At 38.4% G+C, this 26,167-nt stretch overlaps 2 protein-coding genes across 2 annotated transcripts in view; both read left to right on the top strand.

Annotated features, from left to right (window-relative positions):
* Positions 1 to 11,460: 11,460 nt before the first annotated feature.
* LOC149998728 (vacuole membrane protein 1-like) overlaps positions 11,461 to 26,167 on the top strand; it is a 67,477-nt gene continuing 52,770 nt past the window's right edge. The window contains exon 1 of the mRNA XM_090292622.1: positions 11,461 to 11,547. The gene's annotated coding sequence lies outside the window, so the exon portion shown is untranslated. The remainder of the gene's footprint in view (positions 11,548 to 26,167) is intronic.
* On the top strand, positions 11,556 to 16,757 carry LOC149998729 (microtubule-associated serine/threonine-protein kinase 4-like). Its single transcript, XM_090292621.1, has 3 exons — positions 11,556 to 11,878; positions 12,887 to 13,706; positions 16,608 to 16,757. The coding sequence occupies exons 2-3, from the start codon at positions 13,098 to 13,100 to the stop codon at positions 16,617 to 16,619; spliced, it is 621 nt and encodes a 206-aa protein (XP_090148747.1). The 5' UTR covers positions 11,556 to 11,878; positions 12,887 to 13,097; the 3' UTR covers positions 16,620 to 16,757.

Below are 26,167 nucleotides of genomic sequence, written 5' to 3'. Positions count from 1 at the left end.
TTTTACTCCCATGGTTGAATGAGAAAACATATATAGTGTCTGGTTCATAACAGGTGCCTACTAAATGAGAGGAGGGGATCAAGCAAAGTTAATGGAAAATTCTAGTGGTGGCAGCATGTTGTTCCAAACTAGCTGAAAATAGAACCCTACTAGTGAGGTTGAATTTCAAAGGTGGACCTTAAGGTATGCGTGAGTGATTGATGTTGTAATAAAAAAGACTGATGTTGCATTAAATCCCAGGTAAGAGAGATAGATAAAAGTATGTGTGTGAATTTTTTGATGTGGACAAAGGAAAATAATGATCTCTTAGAGTCCCTAAAGTGAAGTTGTTTTACTATTCTCCCACTAAACCATTAGTTACAAATATTGTATGTTTTGGCATCATGATATTGATTCTTAGTCCAGGTATCTTCAAAATTTCAAATACAAGTAGCACACTAAAGATTTGCTTTTCCAAGTGGCATCAGTCCATCTCTTATTCATAGTTACTTTATTTATTCTTTGCCATTTTTCTGTAATAATTTTCTATATTTTTCTGTGTGTTCTGTAACTACTGTAAAGTGTTAGTAATAGAAAATACCTTGTGTAGCTACTCTCAATAAGTCTATTAATAAAAACAATAATTTATAGAAATTGCTGTTGAGAAACACCTTTCGAAAAACCTAATTTCACCTTCAGGGAAATAATATATCAGATAGAGCAGCTAACATAACATTCATACTATGATGATAGACAGGATGTCTATAAAAATGAAAACAGGTGATGGGTCTATATCAGGCATAATTTGAACATATAAAAACCAGAGAAGAAAATAAAATGTTTTAGCTCTATACTTAGTGGATAAACAACAGTAAGTTATAAGAATTTAACATCATGGAATGTTTAATGCTAAAAAAAATTAATTGAGGCAAAACACATAGCCCTGTTCCCTAGTTTTACAAATTAAAATTAAAACATTTGAAAAATTACTTGACTACTTATACTTGCTCAAATAGTTACACTCAGTGTCTGGACAATTACTCAGATCTCTTTTAATCTTAAATCATAGTTCATAAGTGATGATAACAAATATAAAAGTGTTTATATTTGTCATAAGACATAAAAGGTATTCTGGAGAAAAAAATCTTTACTATCTATGTATATTCAAAGAAAGTATTAATATAAAAGTTAACAGAAGGGCTTTTGTCTTTACACACATGGGCCAGAATTAATTATTAACTAGAGAGACCAAGGTGGTCCAGTTATTGTTTTGTCATATGTAAACTTAGGGGGATTAGATATTACTTTTAAAACTCAGAAAATTAATTTTTAAATTTGTACAATAGGAAAAACAATGCTGATTTTAATTTGTTGTGAAAAATAAACTAGATATTTTAAAGAAGTACTTCAAGGTAATATCAACATTTTACATGCAATATTTCTTTTTATTTTCTTGCTTTTATGTGGGCTAACATTAGAATGGTCTACCAATCAAATATTTAAAACTCACTTGCCAAATAGCTTTTAGGTACTTTACCTCCCTAAGATTTCTATAGGCCATTCAATGGGATGGTGACAGAGTTTTTACTTAGGTCTGAAGAAGATAAAAGCAAAGCGCCCTTTCGTGAAAAAGGTCATGCGGTGTATGGCATGTGGGATGCACCATGGGGGTGAAGCCTTTGGGGACAACTGCATCCCACCATGGCTCTTTGCCCAATGGTACAACACCAACTGCTCCACTGGGACACCTACCAGAGACTTTTAATTAAAAACCCAGACTGTTGTGCAGGAGATTGTTACAAAACTGAAGGAAGTTAAACATAAAACCCTGTAGAGAAAACACAATTAAAAAAAAAAAAATCAAACTCCTCAAGGGAGCATTTAGAGTTGTCTGGTGAATCTCACTAGGATTGCCTGTGCATTTTCATCCTATGACTTTCAGGGGTTTGAAAAGCTCTGGCACAGGGCAGCGGGGGAGGGGGCCAGTCGTTTTTTCATCTCTATCTCTGTGGCACTACATATCCTGAAGAAAAAAGCCCAAATCCAGCCAATCATGTATGTAATTTGTGTGTGCACATGTGTGTGTGTTTTCAGGGATGTACAAATATTTTCTTCTAATTTATTACTATCAAATTCCACATCATTTCCCATAGGCCTTCACTGCTAGTTTTGATGTTTGCATCAATCACTTGGTATCTTAATTAACATCCCAGAATATGCATATATATAACTGAAATCACCATTGAAAGTGAAGAGATTTCAGACAGTTGATTAGATTCAGGAAAATACAACGGGGCAGCTGATGGGGACTGGAAGAACAGTGTGAGGTCCCAAGGTGCCCACTTTGAAGGGAACTGAGGCGTCATTGTCCTGTGTACAATATGTCTTGTATCTTGTATCTTCTTCAATAAATGTCTCTATTTTTCATATTACATGACTGGATACCTTCTGGACGGAGATATACAGTTATATATACATATATATATATATATATATGTATATATAACTGTACTGTTTGTTCTGGAAAGATAAGTGAGAATGAACATGTGCTAAGCATATATACTCAAATACTCTGCTTGAATCTTTATGAGAATGTATCGAATCCCCTTGGCAACTCAATGACAGAGGTATTATCTTTCCTATTTTCTGGATGAGAAGGCAGAGTGAGGCTCAGTCTTTGGAGCACATATCCCAAGATAATAGAGGAAGTGTTTGACAGATCAGAGACCGTAACTCCAGTGTGTCTGGCTTCAAAGACTGTGCATTCCTTAAGTTTATTGTAGGATTGTAAGCCCCATATCTCAGCAGTGTTCAAGATCCTGTTTTCAGCCACAGAGTCTGGGAGATGGAAAGACTCATACCTAAGGAAAAAACAGGAAGGGCATTGCCCATCTTCAGGGTTCTTTCATCTGTGTATGAGATCTGCGTTTAATTTTTGTGGTTGCTGTAACACAGTACTACCAACTGTGTAGCTTAAAACAACAAAATTTGTTATCTTACGGTAGTCCTAGAGGTCAGAGGTCTGAAATAGGTCTCACCGATCAGTGTCAGCCCGGGTACATAGTTCTGAGGCTCTAGAAAAGAATCTGCATCCTTGCCTTATCCAGCTTCCAAATGCTCTCACACTCCTTGGCTTGAGGATCTGTCCCCCATCTTGAAAGCCAGCACTGGTGGCGGAGTCTTCCTCATGTCTCATTCATCCAACCTCCCGTTCTGTAGTCAGATCTTGCTCTGCCTCTCTCTTCTCCTTCCCTCTTCCACCTTGATTACCCTAAGCATGCCTGGGTAAATAATCCAGAATAATTCCAAGAGTTTTAAATTAATTAAATTTGCCAAATCTCTTTTGCTCTGTAAGATAACACATTCACAGGTTCTGGAAATTAGAGTGGATGTCTTTGGGGGAAAAGAGGAGTCTTATTCTGCCTGTCAAAAGATTTTTCTCAACCATAATTTGCCAATATATTTCCATATATTGAAAGTATCAAACATTCTTCACTAAAAAGAGAATGGAAACCCTATGCTACAAGTCTGCATGTCTCTTCTCATGCCTACCCTTTCAATTCCATTTTCTTCAATGTTTTCACTTCTCACAAAATGCCTCTATTTCAGCAAATCAATGCCTTTGACCTTTCCCCACTCTCATACTCTTTCATATACCTGTGCCTTGAAAGGCTGGTTCCACTGCCTCAATGTACTTTTGCTTCTTCTCTCTCACTGCAAAATGCCTATTTATTAGTCAATTCAGTTAGAATGGTTTTCTTTTTCATCTGCAAAGTAGCTCTAGACTCACCCAGATGAGGTCAATTCTCGGAGCAAACATATGTTAAGTATGTTCCATATCGTGTTATGATGATCAAGTTTAGTGGCTGCATTTCTTACCTCACTGTGAGCTCTAGGAAGACAGAGTCTTATTCACCTTTTTATTCCCAGTGGCAAAAATGGAAGTTTGCACTTAAAATTTTGCTTTAGAGGGACAGGAAAATGAGATAGTCCTAAACTTACTGAAATGAATTCTCTCAGACAGCAGGTTGATACAACTCACATAACATTCTTCTCCAATTGGTAAGAGTCCATTCATGAAGCCAACTTTCTGTACCATTTCATTTATCTCTGCCTGAGCTGGTATAAGCTTTCTCTGATCTTGGACTTGTTAGGGTGAAGGTACATACAAATAACCGGGTATTTAGAATAGTTAGGTTATTCAACTTTTGGTTGTCATTAATCTTTTTTTATCACTTGGAAGAAATCTTCCTGAGGACCAAAGTTATTTCATAACTTTTCATTTGCTTATTGACATTTGTATATCATTTTTTGGAAGCATCTGCTTTAAGTCTTTTGCCCTTTTTAAAAATTGAATTGGTCATCCTTTTATTTATTTTTTAAAATTTGTGTAAACTTCCTATAAGTCTTCTCCAGACATATGTGTTCAGAATATTGTTTCCCAGTCTATATCTTGCATATTCAAAATATGTATATATATATATATATATGTATATATAGAGAGATAGATAGATAGAAATACATATAAATGCAATATAACTACATCAAATTAAAATTACCAACAAAGGGATCATGTGAATATTTTACCCATGGAAAAGGAGAAAGAGATGGGATAGGCAGAGGCATGAACTATTTTTTAAAAAGAATTCTGATGTTATATTAGCAGCTAAATCAGTTTGAAGAATAGTGATTTTATAAATAACAACGAGTAGTGAGGCCTCAGTTCATTTGGTACTCGTCATCGTCGTCGGCAGCCGTCCGTCTCGAGAGACGATGGTGTAGCTTCTTAAGAGTCTATCTGCACCGCCGAGAATGGCTGTGCAGTCCGACTCGGGAATGACACGGTATCTGTCTCCTCCCATGTTGAATCGACATCTTGCGATGACACTGGAGTGTCCTCTCCAGTGAAGCTGAAGCTACAGAGCCTGGGCAGGGTGATATGGAGGGTCTGCTGTTGCCCATGCAAGGTACTTCCTTGAGCAAAAGTGGCTGCAGATGAAGGTGTTTAATATTGGTATTTGGATGGAGGTGGGCAGCCTGTGTGTTCTTAATGCTCTGATGCTGCCTAGGAATTCTAAATCTAATCTTCCAAAGTCCATTCCTAGTTGTCTAGTAACACTACACATGCACTGTAATCAGGGAGAGCTCATGAAGTAAGCTGAAGTAAGCAAACAACCTAAACAAAGAACTTTGTGTCTGGTTTTCGGTGAGCATGGCCTGCTCTATACAGTAATAGAACACCGATGCCGCTGTCATATTATACAAATAATCAGAAGCAGCCATACAATTCTGTGAAAATGGCACTTGTCTCTCTTTCAGTGTCTTCTATAGGCCAAGTCTCTTAGAGGATCGCCTTCCAGTGATGTCTATGAAGAATTGTTTATGGGTTGCTAGTTTTTCTTCCCATAATACAGAAGACAATCTGCTTGTCTTTCACATAATCACCCCAAATTCTAAATAGCTCACACTTCCCTGAAGGTCTGTTTTTTATCACACTCTCCCGCATGTATTTATGTCTTAGTTAATGTTTGTTTAAAAGCACTCGAGTTTCTCTCTAGCTGAAGCAACAAAAAGGGGGAATGCATGGATATCAATGGGGCAAGACAACTGTGGTTTATCACAAGATCAAGGACAAAGAATAACAAGGGAAGGAACTAGCCCAGCTCTAAAGGTCTCAGCAGCAAGAACTAATATTCCTTCTTCCTTGAGCGTTTTCTTCTGACTTCATTCAGATCCAGTAGCTCCCAGGCTCTACGTCCTCACTTCTCTCAGTTACAGGTTTTTTAAGAGAGAGAATTTGACTCTCCCAGATCAAAGCCACAGGCCCGTCAGCTACCTCCAGGCACAATTTCAGATGGTACAGAGATGGGCGCTGGAAGATGACCTATGCGTCTTCTGAGCTGGTCTCACAGAAGAGAAATGGCTGGGGGAAGGGCCATTCAAAGAGCTGCCTGCCACTGCTCACTCCTGTTCCGAGAGCTTCCCTTATAACATTTCATCTGCACTATCAAATTATTGCACAACTTAAGAAACATGGCTACCAGCTTTACAACAACCTGTCCAGAAAGTGGCAGAGCCACCACTTAAACTTCACTCTCTTTGGCTCCAAAAGGGCTAAAGACAAGTTACAAAAACCGTTCTTAGTACACAGACATATTTTTTTAAATCACTAAAATAATATGGTTACTCAGGTGGACTGAATTACTATATATTCAGAATTGTGTAGAAAGAAAAATATTTTACCACCAGATATTTCTGAAACAGAAAACAGAAAATTTCCAAAACATAGGAAAGAGGAAATGATCAAATCAAACAATGTGTCCAAGAATTTAAAAATCTTGTTGTACTTCTAGGGAAAAAGTTGTATCATCAAAATTTTTAAAAGGGTTATTCTTGACAATCATAAATGACATAGTATTTGTTGAAATAAAAATAAAACTGTGTTTCCATGGATATCTTAGGGACAAGGGTCTCTGTGTTAGATTTGTGATTAAATATGTACTTACTGTTTCTAAAGATGCCTGAACCTTGGTATAATGTGGGGGCATTTTTGTCTTTTGCATATTTGTAATCATTTCATATTTCTGAAAGGTGAGGAATAGAGAGGCACAAGGAACAGACTGACAGTAACCAGGGAGGAGAGGGGAAGGGGGAGGGGATAAACAGGGGGGAGGGGAAGGGTCTAGTCAAGGAACTAGTATAAATGACCCATGGACGTGGACAACAGGGCGGGGACTGACTGTGGGATAAGGGGTGGGTGGGGTGTGGGGGAGTAATGGGGGAAAAAGTGGGATAACTGTAATAGAAAAACAACAAATAAATTTTTAAAAAGCATTAAAAAGAGATGCACAAGCTGATGACGGTACAAATAGTGAAAAAAGAAAGCGAAAGAGAGAGATTGAGAGAGAGAGAACAATTTTTCTTCATATTCCAATATTAGCTCTTGTTTGGTTTATTTTAAGAACTTGAATTTGGTCTCTCCTAAGTAGCTCAGCCTAACTGTTCCCAGGAGAGGACACTGAATTTCAGTTAACTTGACTCTCTCTCTCAAATTGGGATTACGGTGTGCTTGTAAGACATCTCTGAGGCCTAATTGGAATTCCATTTCTATGGAGATTAGATTGGAACCTGCAACAAGGAATAATAAAGCAAAATACTAATGCATTTCTCCTTCCAAGGACTGTTATAGGACATTTTCCTCCACTTGCTGTGAACTGTTATTTCGGGAACTTCCAAGTATATTGTGTTTTGCATGATAACACGTTGAGAACTAACTGCTTATTTGATTCACTGTCTTCATTAGTGCACCAGTAATTAAAAACTGATGTTATTTCTTCCCATTGAGTTTCTTTTTCCTTTTTTGGTGTTTCTACTATTTTTTTTTTTTCTATTTCATGAATTGGTTTGGGCATTACTAGTGATTTGTGCAAATCTGAGCAAAAATCCAATTAAGAATATGAGAAGTAGACCCCAGCAATTGTAAACAATGTTTTTTGTTTGTTTGTTTTAATGACTGGCTCTCTGAGAGAAATTTCTTTTGCTGTCTATCCTCCCTTCCCTTTGAGTTTTAGAGTTAAATTGGAGTTTCAAGAAGTGGGGAAAAGATGAAGATGACATTGTTCTACAACTGCAATTATATTCTGATGTTTTGTATAGGGAGGCGGTTTTGAGTAAAGATACTTCTGGTCATTGTGATGTGGACCTTTAGAGAGAGAGTAGATAGAATTTTGCTAAATACTTTGGTTGTTGATGTTGCCCTCTGTGTCTTTCCTACCTCTCTCTTCCCAATTCCTTAATAGAAAAATTAACTTACAAATCTCCTGCATTTAGTAACTAAAGTTCCTCCCAACACTTGGAGGGGGTGTTAGTACCTTCATTTTACAGATTATGAAAATAAGCCTTAAAGAGAAAATGACTTGACCAGGATCACCTGTCTAAGGAGACAGAGAGAGAGAAAGACAACAAGCCACGTATCACCCTGAGAGGGATGGATTCTAGGGGCTATGTCCCAAATAAGGTGAAAACAAAAAAAGAAAAAGAAAAAATAAAACAATTACACATACCAGGAAATAAAACAGGTCCAGGATCCAAAAGATGAACTGGTTTAAAGTTGAAAAATAAGTCTTATTGCAGGACCAGAATGACTAAAGTCAAGCCACATTAGAAATTAGGGGAGGCTACGGATTTGCAAAATATATTGGAAATGCCTAGAAGCAACAGAATACCACTGATAGGAAGAAACAAGAGATCAGGTGCCAGAATATTTGCTCCAAATTTCCTTTTTGTTCATATTATTATGACTTTTACAATGTAAAGCACAAATTATTTATTCAAATACAAAATACCAATTAATTTATATATTCATGGCCTATATATTTTGAATTACTGAAGTGATGCATGATTGCTGTAGAAAATGCAAACAATGCAAAAAATGTAGAGTAAAATAAAGTCTCTATCAACTTTCTACATAATTGTATATATGGTTATAGAGCTAGAGCTATAATTATAGCTGAATACGCATAGACATAAATAAATACATTGTTCCATGCAAGATCACTTGACTTGTATTTAAGCATTAAAATAACTTATAAAGTCATTTGCTATTTTATGAAAATTATTAGAAGGGCTTGTTCGTCCATGTACCACATGTTCTGGCGTATTTTACTTGTATGAAAAACAAGTCATAGTCCCCCCCCAACCTTTAGCACGGTTTCACAACTACTTTCTCCTCAGAGGAAGTATTAGAGGTTCATAGCCATCATCTCTGAATTGAGAAATAAGCTAAGGTGTATGCATAGCTATTGAATGTAGGCAAATAAACATTAGATAAAACGATCACATCTTAACTGAAAATTTTCTTTCTTTTCTCTATACTACTTCCTATATACCATGGCTCTGCATCTTCTCCTGCACTAGACACTATTAGTTTTTCACATATTAGTACTTTTCATGGATTTACAGTATAATTTCATTGGGGTTTTAATGTGGATTTTCTTGATGACTAACACTGATCATCTTTTCTACATATCTTTTACTCTTTGAGCATCTTCCTTCATGCATTGTTTATTTGATTCTTCTGCCCATTTTTATATTATGCCACCCTCTTATAAGTTGTGAGAATCTTTTATATATTCTGGTCACAAGTATTTTGTCAGATATGCATATCAAATATATGCTCCCAGTCTATGGTTTGACTTTACATTTTCTTAATTGTGTCTTTCAAAGAGAAAAGGTTGCATTTCTTATTTTTTTAATTTTTGTATTTTAATAACACATTACTTATCATGGTTTTTTTTTATGATTTGTGCTTTCTGTATCCTATTTTTTCTAGATATTTTACAGCATTAAGCTTTTACACTTTGACTTGATTTTTGTTCAGGTTCAGGATAAGAGCTGAGATTCAATCTTTGCCTATGGACATCCAACCAATGCTGCACCATTTGTTGAAAAGACTTTCATTCCTTCATTGAATTTCATTGGCAACTTTGTTGATCATCAATTGACCATGTATGTATGGAAATGGTTCTCAATTCCCAGTTCTGTTTCATCGAAAATTATTACACTCACCAAGGCCTTAGCTGCTGTAATTTTGTGGTAAATCTTAAAATCAGAAGGTGTTGCATTATCTAAGGTTACACATCTGGCTCTCTTTTCAGTCTCTACCTACATTGTCCAATATAGTGGCCATTAGACAAATGTAGTTATTTAAATTTAATTAAAATGAAATAAAAATTCAGTTCTTCAGTTGCACTTAGTCCCATTTCAAGTGCTCAATAGCTCAACGACTTAAAAGTGGCTAATGGTCGCTCTATCAGACAAAAATATAGAACATTTCCATGACCACAGAAAGTTCTATTGGGCAGTGCTGGCTTAAATACTCTCTTCCCATTCGATCAATGGTTCCTGAGGGCCTCTTGTGCACCAGGCCCTGTTCTGGACTCTGGAGCTGGAGCACTGAACAAAACAAATCCCACTCTTCATGGAACTGACATTCTAGTACAAGGAGGCGGACAATAAAGAGTTTGTCAGATGAACAGTCTCACTTCTTCCCAAATCATCACATCTGAGGATTCCTAATGCCTCTCTGGGGCTCCAGACTTCAAACCAGCTTCTGCTAGATTTCATCACTTAGAGAGATGTCTATGAAGTACTCTAAACCGGGTCCTAAATGGAACTCAGTTTTGTCCCTTTCCTCTCAGACTTCCTTTTTATGTATCATTGATTCCTGAGTAACCTTACACTTTTCCTCTTTTTGTCACCAAACTTGTTGAATTTATCTGTCTTAAACCATCTCCTTATCTCTGCTAGCAGTGCCCTAATTAACTTCACTGCCTCTAATCTTTCCACATTTGCTTCGCTAAGGCGCTCTACTCATTCCAGCCCATCTGCCATTATCATTATACTTCTATAACACAAATCTGATTCTCTCATTTCCCTGCTCAGAAATCACTGGATAAATGCCTAAAGAATAAAACATAAATCCCTTTGCACGAATTTACACAATCTGGTTACAATCTACTTCATCCTAGCCTACTCTCCTGCTACATACTGTGCCGTCCAGCCACAACAAATTAGTAGGTCCTTTCAAGCAGCCATCCTTCCCCGCAATTATTATTTTTATTTTCCTCCACTTAAACACACAACCACAAACAAGAACATCCTCTTCGCCGGCTCAGGCATAGTTCAAATGGCTGATTCTGAAATCTTGACCATCCCTGGCCTTAATTACTTATTCTTCAGAGCTGCCGTGGCACTTACACATAATCACTCTGGGTCAGAGTCTCAGGGTTTAGTACAGTGCCTGGCGTGCGGTAGTGAAGAATTTACTACTTCTCTAGGCATGACCTCGGGCAACAACTTGACACGCTGCGGGTATTCACAGTACCCGGCAGAGTGTGAGGCCTGCTCGGTGTTTTTTCACAATCGGGGCGAGCACATCGATGCTGCCTGAGCGGAGGCTTTGTCTGGGGACTGAAAACGCTGGGTCCTTGCACTCCCCAGCATCTCGGTCCCTTGTTCGAAAGGACGACTGGCAGAACAAGCAGTGGCCCCAGCGACCAGTGCGCGGAAGGCAATTTACAAAGACGAAGGGGTGGCAATGGGGGGTTTCGGAAAGAGGTGGGAAGAAACATTCCAAGTGCAGAGAGAATGGAGAACGACACCCTTCTCCGTCGCCCTGTGAGGGGCACTGGGCCTACTTACCTACAGCACCTCTCCCCACCGCACTCGCGTCTTTAGGGTCTTCACTTTCGAGGAGCGACCACGCTTCCAACGCGCTGGCTACCGCTTCCGTGGTCCCTTGACAAGTTCCGGATAAGGACTTACTAAGAGATCAGTCATTCTTCCTCTCGCCCCACCCACAGGTCCCTAGGCGAAATCCGGCGACCATCAGCGGAGGTTGCCGAAAAGAGGCGGGAACGTTTCTCTTTAGGAGGCAGGCTCCCGGGGGAACGAGGGCGGGAAGTGACGTAACGAGTTCCGGCTGGCTGGAGCCCAGAGGCGGGTGTGAGAGGCGGTCAGGTGCCGCTGCCAGGATCCGGAGATCCGGAGAAGCCGGAGTCAGAGCGGGTAGGTAAACGAGCGCGGGGGATTGCGGGCAGAAACCTGACACTGTCCTCCGAGCTTGGCTTCTTCTTGAGCTCGCCTGCTTAGACCGTGCAGATCTGGGGCACCACGATTTCGACTTCAAGCAGTGTTTTCGGGTGCTGCTGACTCTGGACGTCTCCGTCTGGCGGTAGCCAGGTTATTTGGGACACCTCGCCATGGTTGGCCACCAGGTTACTGAACACGTACACTAGACTCCCGACCTTTTGCTGTGAGCGCCACGCATATGGAACCTGTTCTGAGCTTCTGTGGAGTGCCTGTCTCCTCTTCCCTCCCGGGCGTCTAGGACTTGAGGGTAAATGGAGATCTCCCCTGCTGATGACCTAGCTGTTTCTCAGGAGCTGTCAGTTTGGGTTCTTGGCTTACCCAAGCAGTAGCGCGTGACGCTGAACACACCCGCTTCTGAACACAATTTAGATGTGTAGGTTCCTTCTAAAGCGTTGGTGTTAAAGGGAATGGGGCCTTCGCTGCGAGGATCGCTCGCAGAGGACCTTCACACATCGCCCACTACTTTCATGAAAAGTGGGGTCCTCTACCTTTTCCAAATCCCTTACCCCTCTGACCCCTGTATATTATCACAGTGGAGGTCGGCTTAATCTCTAAAATTCCAAGAAGCCATTTGTGGTCCTGTGTCACACTGCTAAGATAACTTATGACCTCTAGTAGGGTTTACCCTATTATCTTTTGTTTTCCTGCAAATTCATTGGGAAATCAAATGGTGTATAGGCTCTGGCACTGTTTATACCCATTTGGGCAACATAGATCCTTTAATCCTAACTTTAATCTACTGTACTTCAGTTCTCCTTTGGGGCTTGTCAGAAATTTTGCAGACAGAGTGCACTGATCTTTTGGAGAAGCTTGTACAAGTGTTTTTTAGTGTTGTAATGATAATTTAATGTTCTGACTGCTGTCTATTGTATCTTAGTTCTGATTTTGGTTGTATATTAACAGAAATGATGGTAGAGAAACTGTTATTTACTGTGCAACATTTTGTGCGTTCTAGATTGTTTTTATTGACCTTTGGAAGACGGGTGCTGGTATCCAGACAAATGTAGGTGTGAAATGACTCCACACTGGAAATCTTTTATGTCTTATTTGTTTTAAAACATGGGAACATTTTCTTTGAGGATATATCCTATCTGATTAATATGCTATTAATATCCTATTTGATACGTTAGTTTCTGTGGCACTCATTCCAGAAGAACCAAGTTTCTGAAGTCCTTAATAAATGCCTTTTAACAGTTAACCTATAGCTAGTTTAATCAGTGCCCAGTGCCTCAGCCCATTTTTCATTTGCACGCAGGACTGATGGACGCCGCTGGTCCCTGGCTTCCCTCCCCTCCTCTGGCTATGGGACAAACACGCCCAGCTCCACGGTGTCTTCATCCTGTTCCTCCCAGGAGAAGTTGCATCAGTTACCATACCAACCAACACCGGATGAATTACACTTCTTATCGAAACATTTTTGTACTACCGAGAGCATTGCCGCAGAGAACAGATGCAGGAACACGCCCATGCGCCCCCGTTCTCGAAGTCTGAGCCCCGGACGTGCTCCCGCCTGCTGTGACCGTGAAATAATTATGATGAACCACGTCTACAAAGAAAGGTTCCCGAAGGCTACAGCTCAGATGGAAGAACGCCTGAAGGAAATTATCACCAGCTACTCTCCTGACCACGTTCTTCCCCTCGCAGACGGAGTGCTGAGTTTCACTCACCATCAGATTATTGAACTGGCTCGAGATTGCTTGGATAAATCCCACCAGGGTCTTATCACCTCACGATACTTCCTTGAATTACAGCACAAATTAGATAAGTTGCTACAGGAGGCCCACGATCGTTCAGAAAGTGGCGAATTGGCTTTTATAAAACAGCTAGTCCGAAAGATCCTGATTGTTATTGCCCGCCCTGCTCGGTTACTAGAGTGCCTGGAATTTGATCCTGAAGAATTTTACTACCTATTAGAAGCAGCGGAGGGCCATGCAAAAGAAGGACAGGGTATTAAAACTGACATTCCCAGGTACATCATCAGCCAGCTGGGGCTCAATAAGGATCCTTTGGAAGAAATGGCTCAGTTGGGAAACTATAATAGCGGGACAGCAGAAACACCAGAACCAGATGAATCAGTGAGTTTAATCAGTTTGTTTAATTTACATATTTTTATTTAGAAAAAAATTTCACACTTGTCTGAGACGAGGTGACAAGAGTTTTGAGATGTGGAATTATATAAATTAGAGGTTATTATTATTTTTAACATCTGGTAAATTTGCTTATTGACTATAATTGCCGAACCTGACCTTATATTTTTGTTCAATTCAGTTATTCAGGAACCGATGATTCAAATTTTCTAACCACTTTTTAGGATTGCAAAAGATCATCAGACTTTAAATCAGAAAACCTAGATTGATGTACAGGTTCAGCATTTATTAAGTGAAGGCTGACAGGTTACCTGACTTTCTGAGCTGGTCTGGATTGTATTGATAAAAATACAGCTCACTTTACTTCATAGGATTGTCACAGTGATTGAGATAGTAAATGTGAAATCATGATATAAATGAAAATATTGTCATTTTACTCTGAAATATGGACATATGTAAGTGCAGAATACTGTTGCTTTGCATCGTTTCAGAATTTCATGTTTTATATTGTGTGCTCTTTATCTGAAAATATTATTATACACTTTACCGCGATGATCTTTGCCCTACTTTTGAATGCAATAAAAGCTAGCCAGGAATAGTTTGATACTGTAAAACATTGAGTTAGTCACCTTGATTGATAAGTAGATGACTGGAAAATGAGTATAGCTTTGCATTTGAGAGTTTAAGACTGGTCTTTTCTGGTCGTCATGTATTGTCACATAAGAATTTACAAGTGCAGAGGAAGCTGAAGCTTTCGGTGCTTACATATAGTTAAATAAAGGTTAGAAATAGCCTTATTTATATTAAGTAAGACACTTTATCATTTCACTGAAAACTACTGAACACAGTATTTAGAAGTAGAAGCAACCTCTCTGAACATATAGTTAGATTCTTATTTAACAGGAGAAAACTGAGGCCCAGAAACAATCAGTAATTGGCTTGCTTGAAGTCATACGGCTTAGGCAGTGCCGGTACCTGAACTGGAAATGAGATTCCCAAGTGTTCTTTCTGTTCTGCTAACTTGTCTTCAGGCATCTTTATACGGTTTGGTAATATTTACTGGTTTGCCTTAAAATGGTTTCTCTTATGTATTGCCCCGGCTGGTGTGTGGCTCAGTGGATTGAATTCCATCCAGTCTGCAAACCAAAAGGTTGCCTGTTCGATTCCCAGTCAGAGCACATGCCTGGGCTGCAGACCAGGTCCCTGGTTTGGGGTGTGCCAGAGGCACTGAACTATGTTTCTCCCCCTCTCTGCCTCCCTCCGCCCCCCCCTAAAAATAAATTAAATTTAAAAAATATTTCTCATATTTTAAAGAAATCTATATGTGTATATACATTCCTCCCCCCCCACCCCCCTTTTAGCTGATTGAGTTGTAAATTCTATGAAAACAAAAATACTGTGCTTGGCAAGATTTGCAGTGGAATGTTAGAAAGAAAGAAAATTAGTTCTATTCTTCAGAACAGTTATTCTGAGTTGATGCGTAGTTACTATCAGGTATCGAGATGTCTTCTTTCTGGCAAGTGGAAAAGACAGGATCTTTGTAACATGTCTCAGTGAGTGAAGGTTGTTGCTACTAAGCATGAGGAAGCTGTATTAATTACTTTGCTCCTGCTAAAAAAATTTCTCCAAGCTGTTTGTAATTTCATCATTGTTATATTAATTTTCTCTTAATCTGTGGAATCACTTCTGTAATTATTTCATTCTGGGTAAATAGACAATGTAGAAGAGTTAGTTCTCTGTCTTCTTGGGAACTCTTTTTGCTTCCATTGATTTTACAAAACCTGTTTAGTCTCTCTCCCCTTTCTTAGAGCCTGTAGTGCCAGGTACTTACTATCACTGCTGCTTTGCCCACACCCTCTTTGCAGCTCTCTCTCTCTCTCTCTCTCTCTCTCTCTCTCTGGTATGGAATAAACTCCAGATTAGAGAATCCAGACTAACCTCAGAAGCAAACTAGATGAATGGAAGTGATAATTTGTTGTTGTGTTGGTTAATACTGTGCTTTCACAAAGACTTGAAAATATTTGGTGGGGCGGGGGCTAAACTTTTAAGGAGTTCATTGCTTCAAGAAACTTAATTGTCTGGAAAGCACCTTTGTATAGAGTGAACTGATATTATGTATTGTGTAAACCCTTATTATGAAAAGCTCATTTTAAAATATGCTCTTCAAGGTTTTGGAAATTTGAATAGGTGATAATTTTCTGTATCAGATAAAAGATGTTCTTAAAGCTTAAGGCATTTTTAAATTAAGCAAGAGCAACCGATTGAGTAATCCTATCCCAGCTGATGTAACTAATTGCTGTGGAGTTTGTCAGGAGTCTTCCAAAAGTACATATATTTTTTAGTAATGCTTTGTGATGTTTTCTCTTGTTCTTGAGGTTCATTAGTAACAATAACCGGGGTCTTTACACATTTTTCTGAAAGGACTGGGTAGGTAGTGATAAGAGTCAAGAAGGCTATGAAGCAAAATTGCCTTGGTTCAAATTCCAGCTCTACTGCTGCGCAACTGTTGGGCTAATTACTTAGCCTCTTGCTGTCTCCATTTCCTCCTTGACAATGTAGTCAGTATTTTTGTTGTTAGGGTTAAGTGAATAGATTTACATAAAGCATTTAGAATAGTGCCTGGCATACAGCTAACCATGATTACCATCATTGTCGTCATCCTGTGGCCTGCTGAACAGTTGCTATGAACTCTTTCCCAACCCTGTTTTGAAAGCACATCTTTGTGTTGCTGCTTACTTGGTTATTGTTTGGTATTATTAATGAGATCTCGGTAAATAGATGTATTTATATACACAATTTTATTTTGTGGATTTTTACATGTGGGATTCTTAACAAAATGAGTCATTCTTATAGGTCATTTTCTTAACCTTTTTGTATTATTGTTAATAGTTCACATTATAGGGATCCAGAATGAGTCACCCCAAGGTGTGCCTTTGTGGTATGAAGGTTATTTTGAGCTGAAGTGAACTGAGACCCTGCAGGATAGAGAAACTCCTGCCTCTCCTCCCCCAACTACCTCTAGAAGAACTTGAATTAGAGGCCTTGCCCACAGTAAGAGATTATCAGACATAACCTCCTTTGACCTGTCTGTATGGCAGGGCAAACTACTGCTTACGGAACAACTGCTCTAATCGTCTGGCAGTGACACTCAAGCCTCAAGGTGCCCGTCTCATCCTAAGCTCACAATGACGTATATACGGCATTTTCCCTTTCTGTCTCTGGATCCCTCGTGTGCGCGGGAACTCTGTGATGTAGTTGGGCTTCCCGTGCCTGGGGAGTTAAATTTGATTTTCTCTCGTCAATCTGTCTCATTGATTTGATTCCTCAGCCAGCCAAAAGGAACCGGAGGAAGGAAGGATTTTTCCCTTTCCCCACAGCATTATCTGGGTAAGCCATAACACGGAATTTGAGAATTAAAATCGGGGGATTTGCTGTTTAGGGATGTCTTCTAGTGTTTACGTCTTTGCATGGAAAGATCCGATCCTTTTGCATTGACATCTGTTCATTCATCCAATCATTGAACAAAATACCTGTGTCCTAGGTTCTGGGGAAAACAGTGAAAACAAAGACAAACAGATACTTTTGTCGAAAGCCTGATAGAGAAAAACATAAACACAGAAGTGAAAGAATAAACACAGCATAACAAATGTTAAAAAGGAAACAACAAAGGGTCTGAGAGAGAATGAATGTGGATATCTGCCTGTTTGAGACTCTGGCATCGTCGTCGGCAGCCGTCCGTCTCGAGAGACGATGGCGTAGCTTCTTGAGAGTCTATCTGCACCGCCGAGAATGGCTGTGCAGTCCGATTCGGGAGTGACAATCCCTGCCGCACTTGGTACAGGTGAAGGCAGATGGCTGTTGTTGCTGCTGTTGACGCTGCTTCCGCCTCGATCTTTTCTGGACCGCCTCCTCGTTGCGCGCAGCCTCTGCACGTGACGTACCTTGCCTGACCGCGAGCCTCCAGGCTAGGCGGTCGTCTGCTTGAACTTCCCATGTGTTGAGATTGATGGAGCATTGTGTCATGTCCTCTTTGCAGATGTCTTTGAACCGCAGTTTTGGGCGCCCTGTCATCCTCTTGCCTTCTGCTAGCTCGCCGTAGAGGAGGTCTTTGGGGATACGGCCTGCATCCCCACTCCTACTCTAGGAGTAGTGTGATGTTTATGAGCCCCTGAAATAAGATTTAGACATCACATTTGTGGTGTTGGGAATGGTTAGTGAGTATCATGTCTCCAAGGGTTGTGAACTAATAGTTCCAAAACATGGAATTTGAAAAAGCATATTTAAAACTTATTTTAGTCCATATCATTTGTATTCTGGATTGAACAGAGGAAGATGACCAGTTGTTATAACATGTCCAGGTGGAAAGTCTTGAGTTACTTTCTTGCTTAGCTGTTGATATTATGTAAGTTTTGAATTAATCGATGTCTGTGTTTTAGTCTCAGTTATAAAAACCCAAGCTCCTTACTGAGAAATTTGACTGCCTTTATTTTAAAATCAAATTTTGCCTAGAGGAATAAAACTTCATCTCCCTGAGATGAAAATCATTGTTGGCCCATTGCCTAATGTAGAAAGAAAATATGTGGATGAGAAGGGGAGCAGAGTATATACAATTGAAATTAAGATATTCAGAGACAATATATTGAAACAGCCTGGTTATTGTTCAAAGTGGGTCAATAAAAACATGCCAATAGAAATGGCAGAATACATAGAAAAACCCTACAGACTCTTTGGTAGACTAGAAGAGTTGCCACATTACATCAAATAAGAATTTGGGAGAAGTTAAAAAACAAATGGAATAATTTTGACAGTGAAATCCAATAGGATTAAGGAAAGAGATGGAGGTGAATGCCTGTAAGAGGAATAGTGCTTTTCTTCAGAAATTCACAGAATAGATTCTCAAAAATATCTTAGAACAAAAGCTGAAGATAGAGAATAGAGGACTGTGAGCAATCAACCAGATAATCATCATCATATTTCATCAATTCTTGGCTTTAAATATTTTTATATGTTAAACTTTTATTTAATAAGTTTAAAGTATCTTACAATCATGCAATGCCATATATTAATTGGCAGCAGTTTTTCTTTGCAATTGTTCATGAAATAATGACATCCTTCACCTCTAATGATATTCTACAAAATACAGTATGTGAAGGCACTAAAGCCCAGCTCACTGGCTCTACAGCTCCGAGCAACAACTTCCAGTGTTTGCTTCCAGACTAAACACAGACATGCGGTGGTTTTTCTTGTTGTTTGATTTGTTTGTTTGTTTGTTTTTTGAACGTTAGGAAATCATGGAGATTGATTTCTAAATTGGCAATTGTGGGTGGATAACATGGTAGTGTTTGGAGGTAATTTATATCTGTAATAAAGCACAAAGAGTACTGAAAATGACAGAATATGTTGAAAAACCCTACTCCACCTGGAAAGGAACTTCTACTCTACTCTCCATTTTAGAACTACCATTTAAAAAAAAAAAGTAAAGATGTGTTTTGATATTAAAACCCTTTTAACTCTGAACAATTTATTGAAGATATTCTCTAGTGAAAACTAATTATAAAATTCTGGAAAAATTAACATGTAGATAAGAGTATAGAGTGTATTTATAGGTAAGTATAAATAATTACAATTATGATAGCTATGACATTATTGTACTTGTTAACAAAGGGTTTGTAGGAACAAGTAGGCAACTGTACAATAATTTAAAAAAAAAATTAAAGGAAGCTTTATCAAAATAAGATTTTAGAAGAAAAAATGAGCAAGTAAAAATATTTGAAGACATTTTGTTATTTGGGAAATCATTATCGATAACAATTACATATTGTTAATATGTTTTATTCTTTAATTTTTTACACTGATAAAAAATGTGTTTGTACAACACATTTTTAAAAATCTGTAAATATAACCACAAAAAGATTAGATATAGGATGCATAACCCTCACATGACTAGTAAATTCTTTGGCATATCTACCAAAAAAAGAAAAAAATATTTTAACCCAGCTTTAGGCAGAAAAGAGATACTGATAAGGCATTATAAAAGAAATAAAATGAAGTGTCCAGATAAAACAAAGTGTGTTCACAACATGAGTGTATGGACAGACAAAATGGTTCAGTGATCTGCTTTGTAGGTTCCTCACCTGTTACCAGAAAATTAATATGTTACTTTTACAATGAAAACAAGATTTTCCCAAAGAATTTCTTGGAGACCTACAGCTTCTTAATTCTCTTTCTTTCTTTCTTCACAGAACACTGTACAAATGAATTTTATTAAACTTGATATATTGTTTAGAATAATATATTTTTTGTCCATATAGTTGCCTATTAAATGTATATCCTAGTAGAAAAAGAGCACGCAGAAATCATGTGATTTCATTATCTTAACTACCCTCATTAATTAAATTAATAGGTTAGACTTTGTTGGGATTATAAAAGTCAAGGAAGGGTTAGAAGGTAAAGCATTGATGAGACTGAACATCAGCTTTAAGCAACTATTTTGTAAGTTGTGTAAGCTCTTGGAGAACTGGGGGATAGTTGACCAATGGCTCACAGCTTGTACTCCCTATATTTTTTAATTTATGAAGGGCGTAACAGAGTTTTGAGAAATCTTGTCTTCATTTCTTATACTGTGATTACTCCCAGACTAGACCATGAGCTCCTAGAAAGTGAGCATCCTATACTATCCAATAGAAATATATACATAGTAGAAATCTAGTATTTTTTAACCAAACTAAGGTAAACCAGTTGATTAAATGTACATAATGTAGTTATTCCTGCTCATTATCTCTGACATGTCCTACAAAAGCTGGTTCATACACCATATTGCCTGGGAATCTTTCCATGATTAATTGCAAGTTATTTAAGTTAATTCTCACTTATTGTGCCCTTAGCACGTTCATTATCACTTTGAGCTGTTTAAGTCTGTATTTCCCAAATGCCCCCATGGGGCAGCATTTTCCTATTATACTCTCTTATGCACCTCCTCCCACCCCGCCCCTGCCCCCCACAAAACCAGTTTCTGTGTCATTCTGTCCATTTGCACGTCCAGATTGCCTTGGTCAGGCACCTGTTCACAGGAGGCATGCGATCGATAGCTCTTCCAAGTGCCTAATACTTGCCAGTTTTTGTGATTGTTGTATTTCATCTTGGTTTAAATCCCATAATAGGTATATTTTCTTCTGGCTGAGACTTCAACAAAACATATGGCATGTGTTCTTACATTGATCTCTTTTGAAGTGGCGGACTGAAACATTTTGGTTGTAGAAAAAAAATTGTTTAGAAGCCTCTGGATTGACCCCTTTGTGTACCAAATCGACATTCTGTGCAGCTAGTTTTATCTTTGCTTAAACTAGTATTGATCAAAGCATCAAAAATTGTGTAATAGTTTAAACAGCTGTTCTTGAAGCACTACCAAAAATAAGGGTTTGCATTTAAATCTTTGAATCAATCCACATCTTGTTGGCGATCACAGAGTGTAGGTGGGAGGAACCATGATTAATATTTTTTTATCTTATTTACCACAAGAAAAGCAATAAAAGTATTTGAGCCCTCTACTTTTTTTTGTCATCCAGTGTTCAGTTTATTATACTTTCTGCCATTTATTTTTGCCCTTTGAACTCTTTCTTCACAGATACACAGTTTACTAAGAAGGATCAAAATTGAGTAAATGTTTTGTGAAATACTAAAAATCTCTGCTAGAATTTAAGAGTGTTTTAGCATGGTCTCAGAAAAAAATAGCATAGAAACAAAGAAAAATTCTGAGAGAACTTGTTTAATACTATGAAAGAGCTTAAAATGGACTTGATTACAAGAGGGGATTAAATTATCACATGAGAGAAATTAGAACTTGGATTTTTTTTGGAATTGGGAGAATCTTAAACCTCACTGATGAAAAATATGTAAGGTTTTAGCAAAGATTTGGAAAGCTTTTGTGCCTCTATTTTTTTAAGTAAGCCTAGGAAAGACTAGCTTTCAGCTGAAAATGGGTCATGGCAAGAGAGTATTATTAATTACAGCTAAGCCCTCCAGAGAACTCTACAGATATAAAGGTTAAAACAAATTCAACAGATCTGCAAAACTCTTCATTTATACTTACATAGACTCTTAAGTGCTCTCAGAATAAATCAAGCTTTGGAGTAAAACCTATAGCAGGCATTTAGTGTGTCTTTACTTGATGTTACATGATTACTATGGGATTATTATTTTTATTGTTTATTCTACAGATGTTTTTATTTACAAAAATTTGCCATCGAAACTCTTTTAGTCAGGATGAGGGGGGAAACGCTCAAACCCATTTCTGAGCCTGTACATCTTAAAGCTGTAAATAGACTTCGTTGTGCTCAGACCTTCCTTCATCTTAGCTATTTATTATAAAGTGCAGGGCAGAAAGAAGTCCCGTGCATTTCCCTTTGCCCCTTTATGCGGAGCTGCTCACCTCACGTGCTTTCTGCTGAGTTTGAAATTTCCAGACCGGACCAGTATGAATCAGCCATTACTTAGCATGGCTTAGTTTTTCAATGGTAGACAGAATGAACATGGAGGGAAAATACTATTTGAGATGGGGAAACGGAGTAAAGCAAGGGCAGGAGGTCAGGATGGGTTGGGGAGGGGCATGTAAGAATGTAGACAGAATTGATATTGCCAAGGGAAAAATCTGCACGTGGGGGAACATTTTGTAAATTTTGTTTCCCAGTGATTGTGGCTTGCTAAGATCATTTAATGCGTGGGATAGGGGTGCTAAATGTCATTGTATGAAGACTGTCAAACAGAACAAAGAACTGTCCAATTCCTTTTATGACTTTCAAATGCCTTCCTAAACAGGCAGAGAAAGCTTGCATGAGTCTACAATATAATTCTATTTTATATAAGCACAAATTGTTTCTCCATGGTTTTACTATACAATGACCTTTGCAGTAAAGCAATGAGAGCGTAAGGCAAATTGTCAATTTCAACCCTTTAACAAAATTTGTCCTCATACTTCAGAAATACTACCTGCCACTGGTGGTGATAATGACATTGGTTGTTTTGTTTTACAAATATAACACAGCACTATCAGTCTGCATTTCTAGATGCCACATTATTGGTGAGTATAGACTCACCAATAATAGATACACTTGTACCTCTACTTCATTGTGACTTCTAGCATAGCGGTCCTCAAGGTTTTATCTATTGAAATATAGTACATTTAATGAAATATTACTTTCCTTTTATTTGTCTTTTATAATTTTAATTAAGATATTAAGATTATATTTGAAATAATATGTGTAAATTATATTGTCTATCGATATAATTCAAGATAATAAAGATGGTTTTACTATAAATATGTGTTCTAAGAGAAAGACATCACACAGGATAAGGCTGACAATAATGACCTTGGTGTATATGAAGAGCCTGAGGAAGGTCATCAGGAAAGAGGCACACAGGACATCATTTACTTATTCACTGACAGCCAAGGCACCAAGTCAAGTGCAGATATAATATTCTGATAGAAGCAAGGGGCAAACCGATGCATAGATTACTTGATGAATTCATTTATTCGGGCATTTAACAAGTACTAGAGACTACAGAACTATAGTAGATGCTGAAGAAATGAGTCTTCAATTCCCAGTTTCAAGTAGTTCTGTTAGGAGATACAGGTACTTATATAAATGATTACAACAATATAATGAGCCACATTCAACTATGGAAGTGAGCACAGTGCAGGGGATCTAACCTAGTATAGAAGGCAGGCGACCTAGGGAGGGCTTCTCAGCAGAGATGGGCTGATCGGAACTTCATTCACTGGTAACATTTAGCAAGCCCTATGATGCCAGCGGGGGTGTTGAGAACAATGTACCAGTTATCCATCTCAGAAAAATAACACTGCACACCAGTTACCAATTCCAGAGAAAGACTCAAATTACATGAAAAACAGCAGGCCTCATCAATAGGCTGACAAGCAGGAGTCAAAGTCCACACACTTCTGCCCATGACAACTTGATATTGGAGTGACTGAAGAAAACAGTGCAGTGAAGCGCTGGAGGAAACAACACTTTACTTGCCTAGAGAAGAAATAGAGCGAGACCAGCTTCAATAGTGGGCACTGGTGCCTGTGGCCAGCAGGAATCCGTAGGCAGGCAGTGCAGGGCTCTGTGCCTACACGCACCTGTCTCCTGGTGCAGCAGAAGGTTCCCGACTCTCCCCCTTGGCATCTGAAATACTGAAGGCTGGGGACAAGCCTGGGGGCCATTGATATATAGGCTTAAAACAAAGGATTACGTATTCATTAAGTTTCTAACAGGGAAAGATTCTCCCATACAAGGTGTAAGCACAGCACAGGCTGTATGAGCTCTTCTTCTCTTGATAAGAAAGTGTTTCTGACTTAAAGCCCGTTATCATGTGGCCGAGTGGGAGTCATGTAAAGACTTCATGCTGGTGAGTGTTTTTCCCAATAGGAAGGCTTTAGCTCACTGGGAAGAAAAGTACAGAGAAGGAACAAGATAAGTAAAAGTATATGAATAAGATATACTGTGGAAAATCTTAAGTAACAGCTATGAGTCAGGAGAGGAAGTCAGGATCTGGATCTTTGAGGATCTTAGTAATTATGTAAAAGAAGTATAATACTTTTATAGAATAAAATGGAAAATAGATATTTTTGAGAAATCTTTTAGCTGGGTCTCACTGGCAGCTCTGAGAAGGATAGTGTTGAGGCAGATGGGAGAGTAGACAAGGTATAGAGTGAGTGTACTATTGTAGTAACTGCGGGTGAGAACCTACCCTAGGACTATGGGTGAGGAAGAAACGTTGCTTCAGACATACATAAAGTGAGGTGGTTAAAATATACCATTATCCAGGTGCATCAACCCAAGCTCTGCGCTGGTTGGTTTTAATTAAGTACCAGGTATTAGTATTGTTCTAAGGTCCAAGGTAACTATAATACCTAATAAAGACTAAGAAGCACTGAATTAGATAACCACTTAGGAGAATAACTTAACAGAACTTAAGTAATTAGAGGATAGAATGAAAGACAAGGTAGAATTCTACAATTGAATATAGGGTCCTACTTTGGGAAAATCTGAAAATGGTGCTGTTATAACTTGAACTGGAGGGCGTTAAAAATTAAATAGCTCGAGATGAGAGAACAATGTGTTCCACATACGCATACTGACTTTGAGGTGCCTATGGTATATTAGAATGTTGATGGTCAGCAAGCAAGTGAATATAATGCTTCAAAACTTTGCAAGTTAATTTAAAATACTTTGAAAATACTTTAGAAAAAATATACAAGTTGAAGGTAGAAATTTTAGAGATTAGTGTCTTGACCTTTAGGGGGGAAAGTTAAAAATATGCCTATGCACATTATTCTTCAGACACAGTATAGAGAATGAGAGGAGCAGAGGACCAATGATGGAAATTTATACAATATCAGCATTTCATGGATGATGAGAGAAAAACTAGCCAATTGAAGTGGCCTGAAGAAATGCTGAAAATGTTTAATAACAACTCTTTAATGTGGAGTCTTGGAAGCCAAGGAAGAATACATTTTTAAGAATATTTTATTGATCATTCTGTTACAGTTGTCCTAATATTTTTCCTTTTTCCTCCTCTGCCTGGTACCCCCCTTTCCTCCAGAAATCTACCCCTGCCCCAGTTCATGTCCATGGGTCATGCGTGAATGTTCTTTGGCTTCACCCTTTCCTATACTATTCTTAATATCCCCTTGTCTGTTTTGTTCCTACCAAGACTGCTTCTTAATCCCTGCACCATTTCCCCCTTCCCCCCTCTACCCCCACCCAGCTGATAACCCTCCAAATGATCCCCAGACCTATGATTCTGTTGCTGTTTTGGTTGTTTGCTTAGGTCTTTTGTTTTTGTTTTTTATTTTTTAGATTCAGTTGGTGATAGTTGTGAGTTTGTTGCCATTTTAATATGCATAGTTTTGATCTTCTTTTTCTTAACTAAGTCCCTTTAACATTTCATGTAATAATGGCTTGGTGATGATGAGTTCCTTTAGCTTTACCTTGTCTGGGAAGCACGTTATCTGCCCATCCATCTATTTTAAGTGATAGCTTTGCTGGGTAGATTAATCTTGGCTATAGGTTCATGCTTTTCATCACTTTGAATACATTTTCAAGACAATGTCAGATACAGCAAAAAAATGAACTAGGATCAGAGCAAAAAAAAAATCTATTGGTCTTGGAATAAGAGGTCATTAATAATGACCTCAGGAAGGGCACTTTTCAGTCCAGGCTGGTCTAATGGAGGCAGGCTGAAGAGTGAAAGAGTGATGAGCAGAAGGAAGAGTGATCAGCAACTTTTCCTTTGTAAAATCTGGATAAGAAAATCAATAAGGGTCTGATGGTGTTATTGTAGCTGGAGAAGGGCAATAAGACATGTTTGGAAAAGGAAACAGAAGTGGTTGTCTTCCTGAAAAGTGATGAAGGTGCAGAGAAGGGTGAGATTGATTCTTTAGATCA

This window comes from Furipterus horrens, unplaced genomic scaffold (assembly GCF_987537825.1).
Source record: "Furipterus horrens unplaced genomic scaffold, mFurHor1.1.pri manual_scaffold_11, whole genome shotgun sequence".
Lineage (NCBI taxonomy): Eukaryota > Metazoa > Chordata > Mammalia > Chiroptera > Furipteridae > Furipterus > Furipterus horrens.
This window is presented reverse-complemented; position numbering and strand designations above follow the sequence as displayed.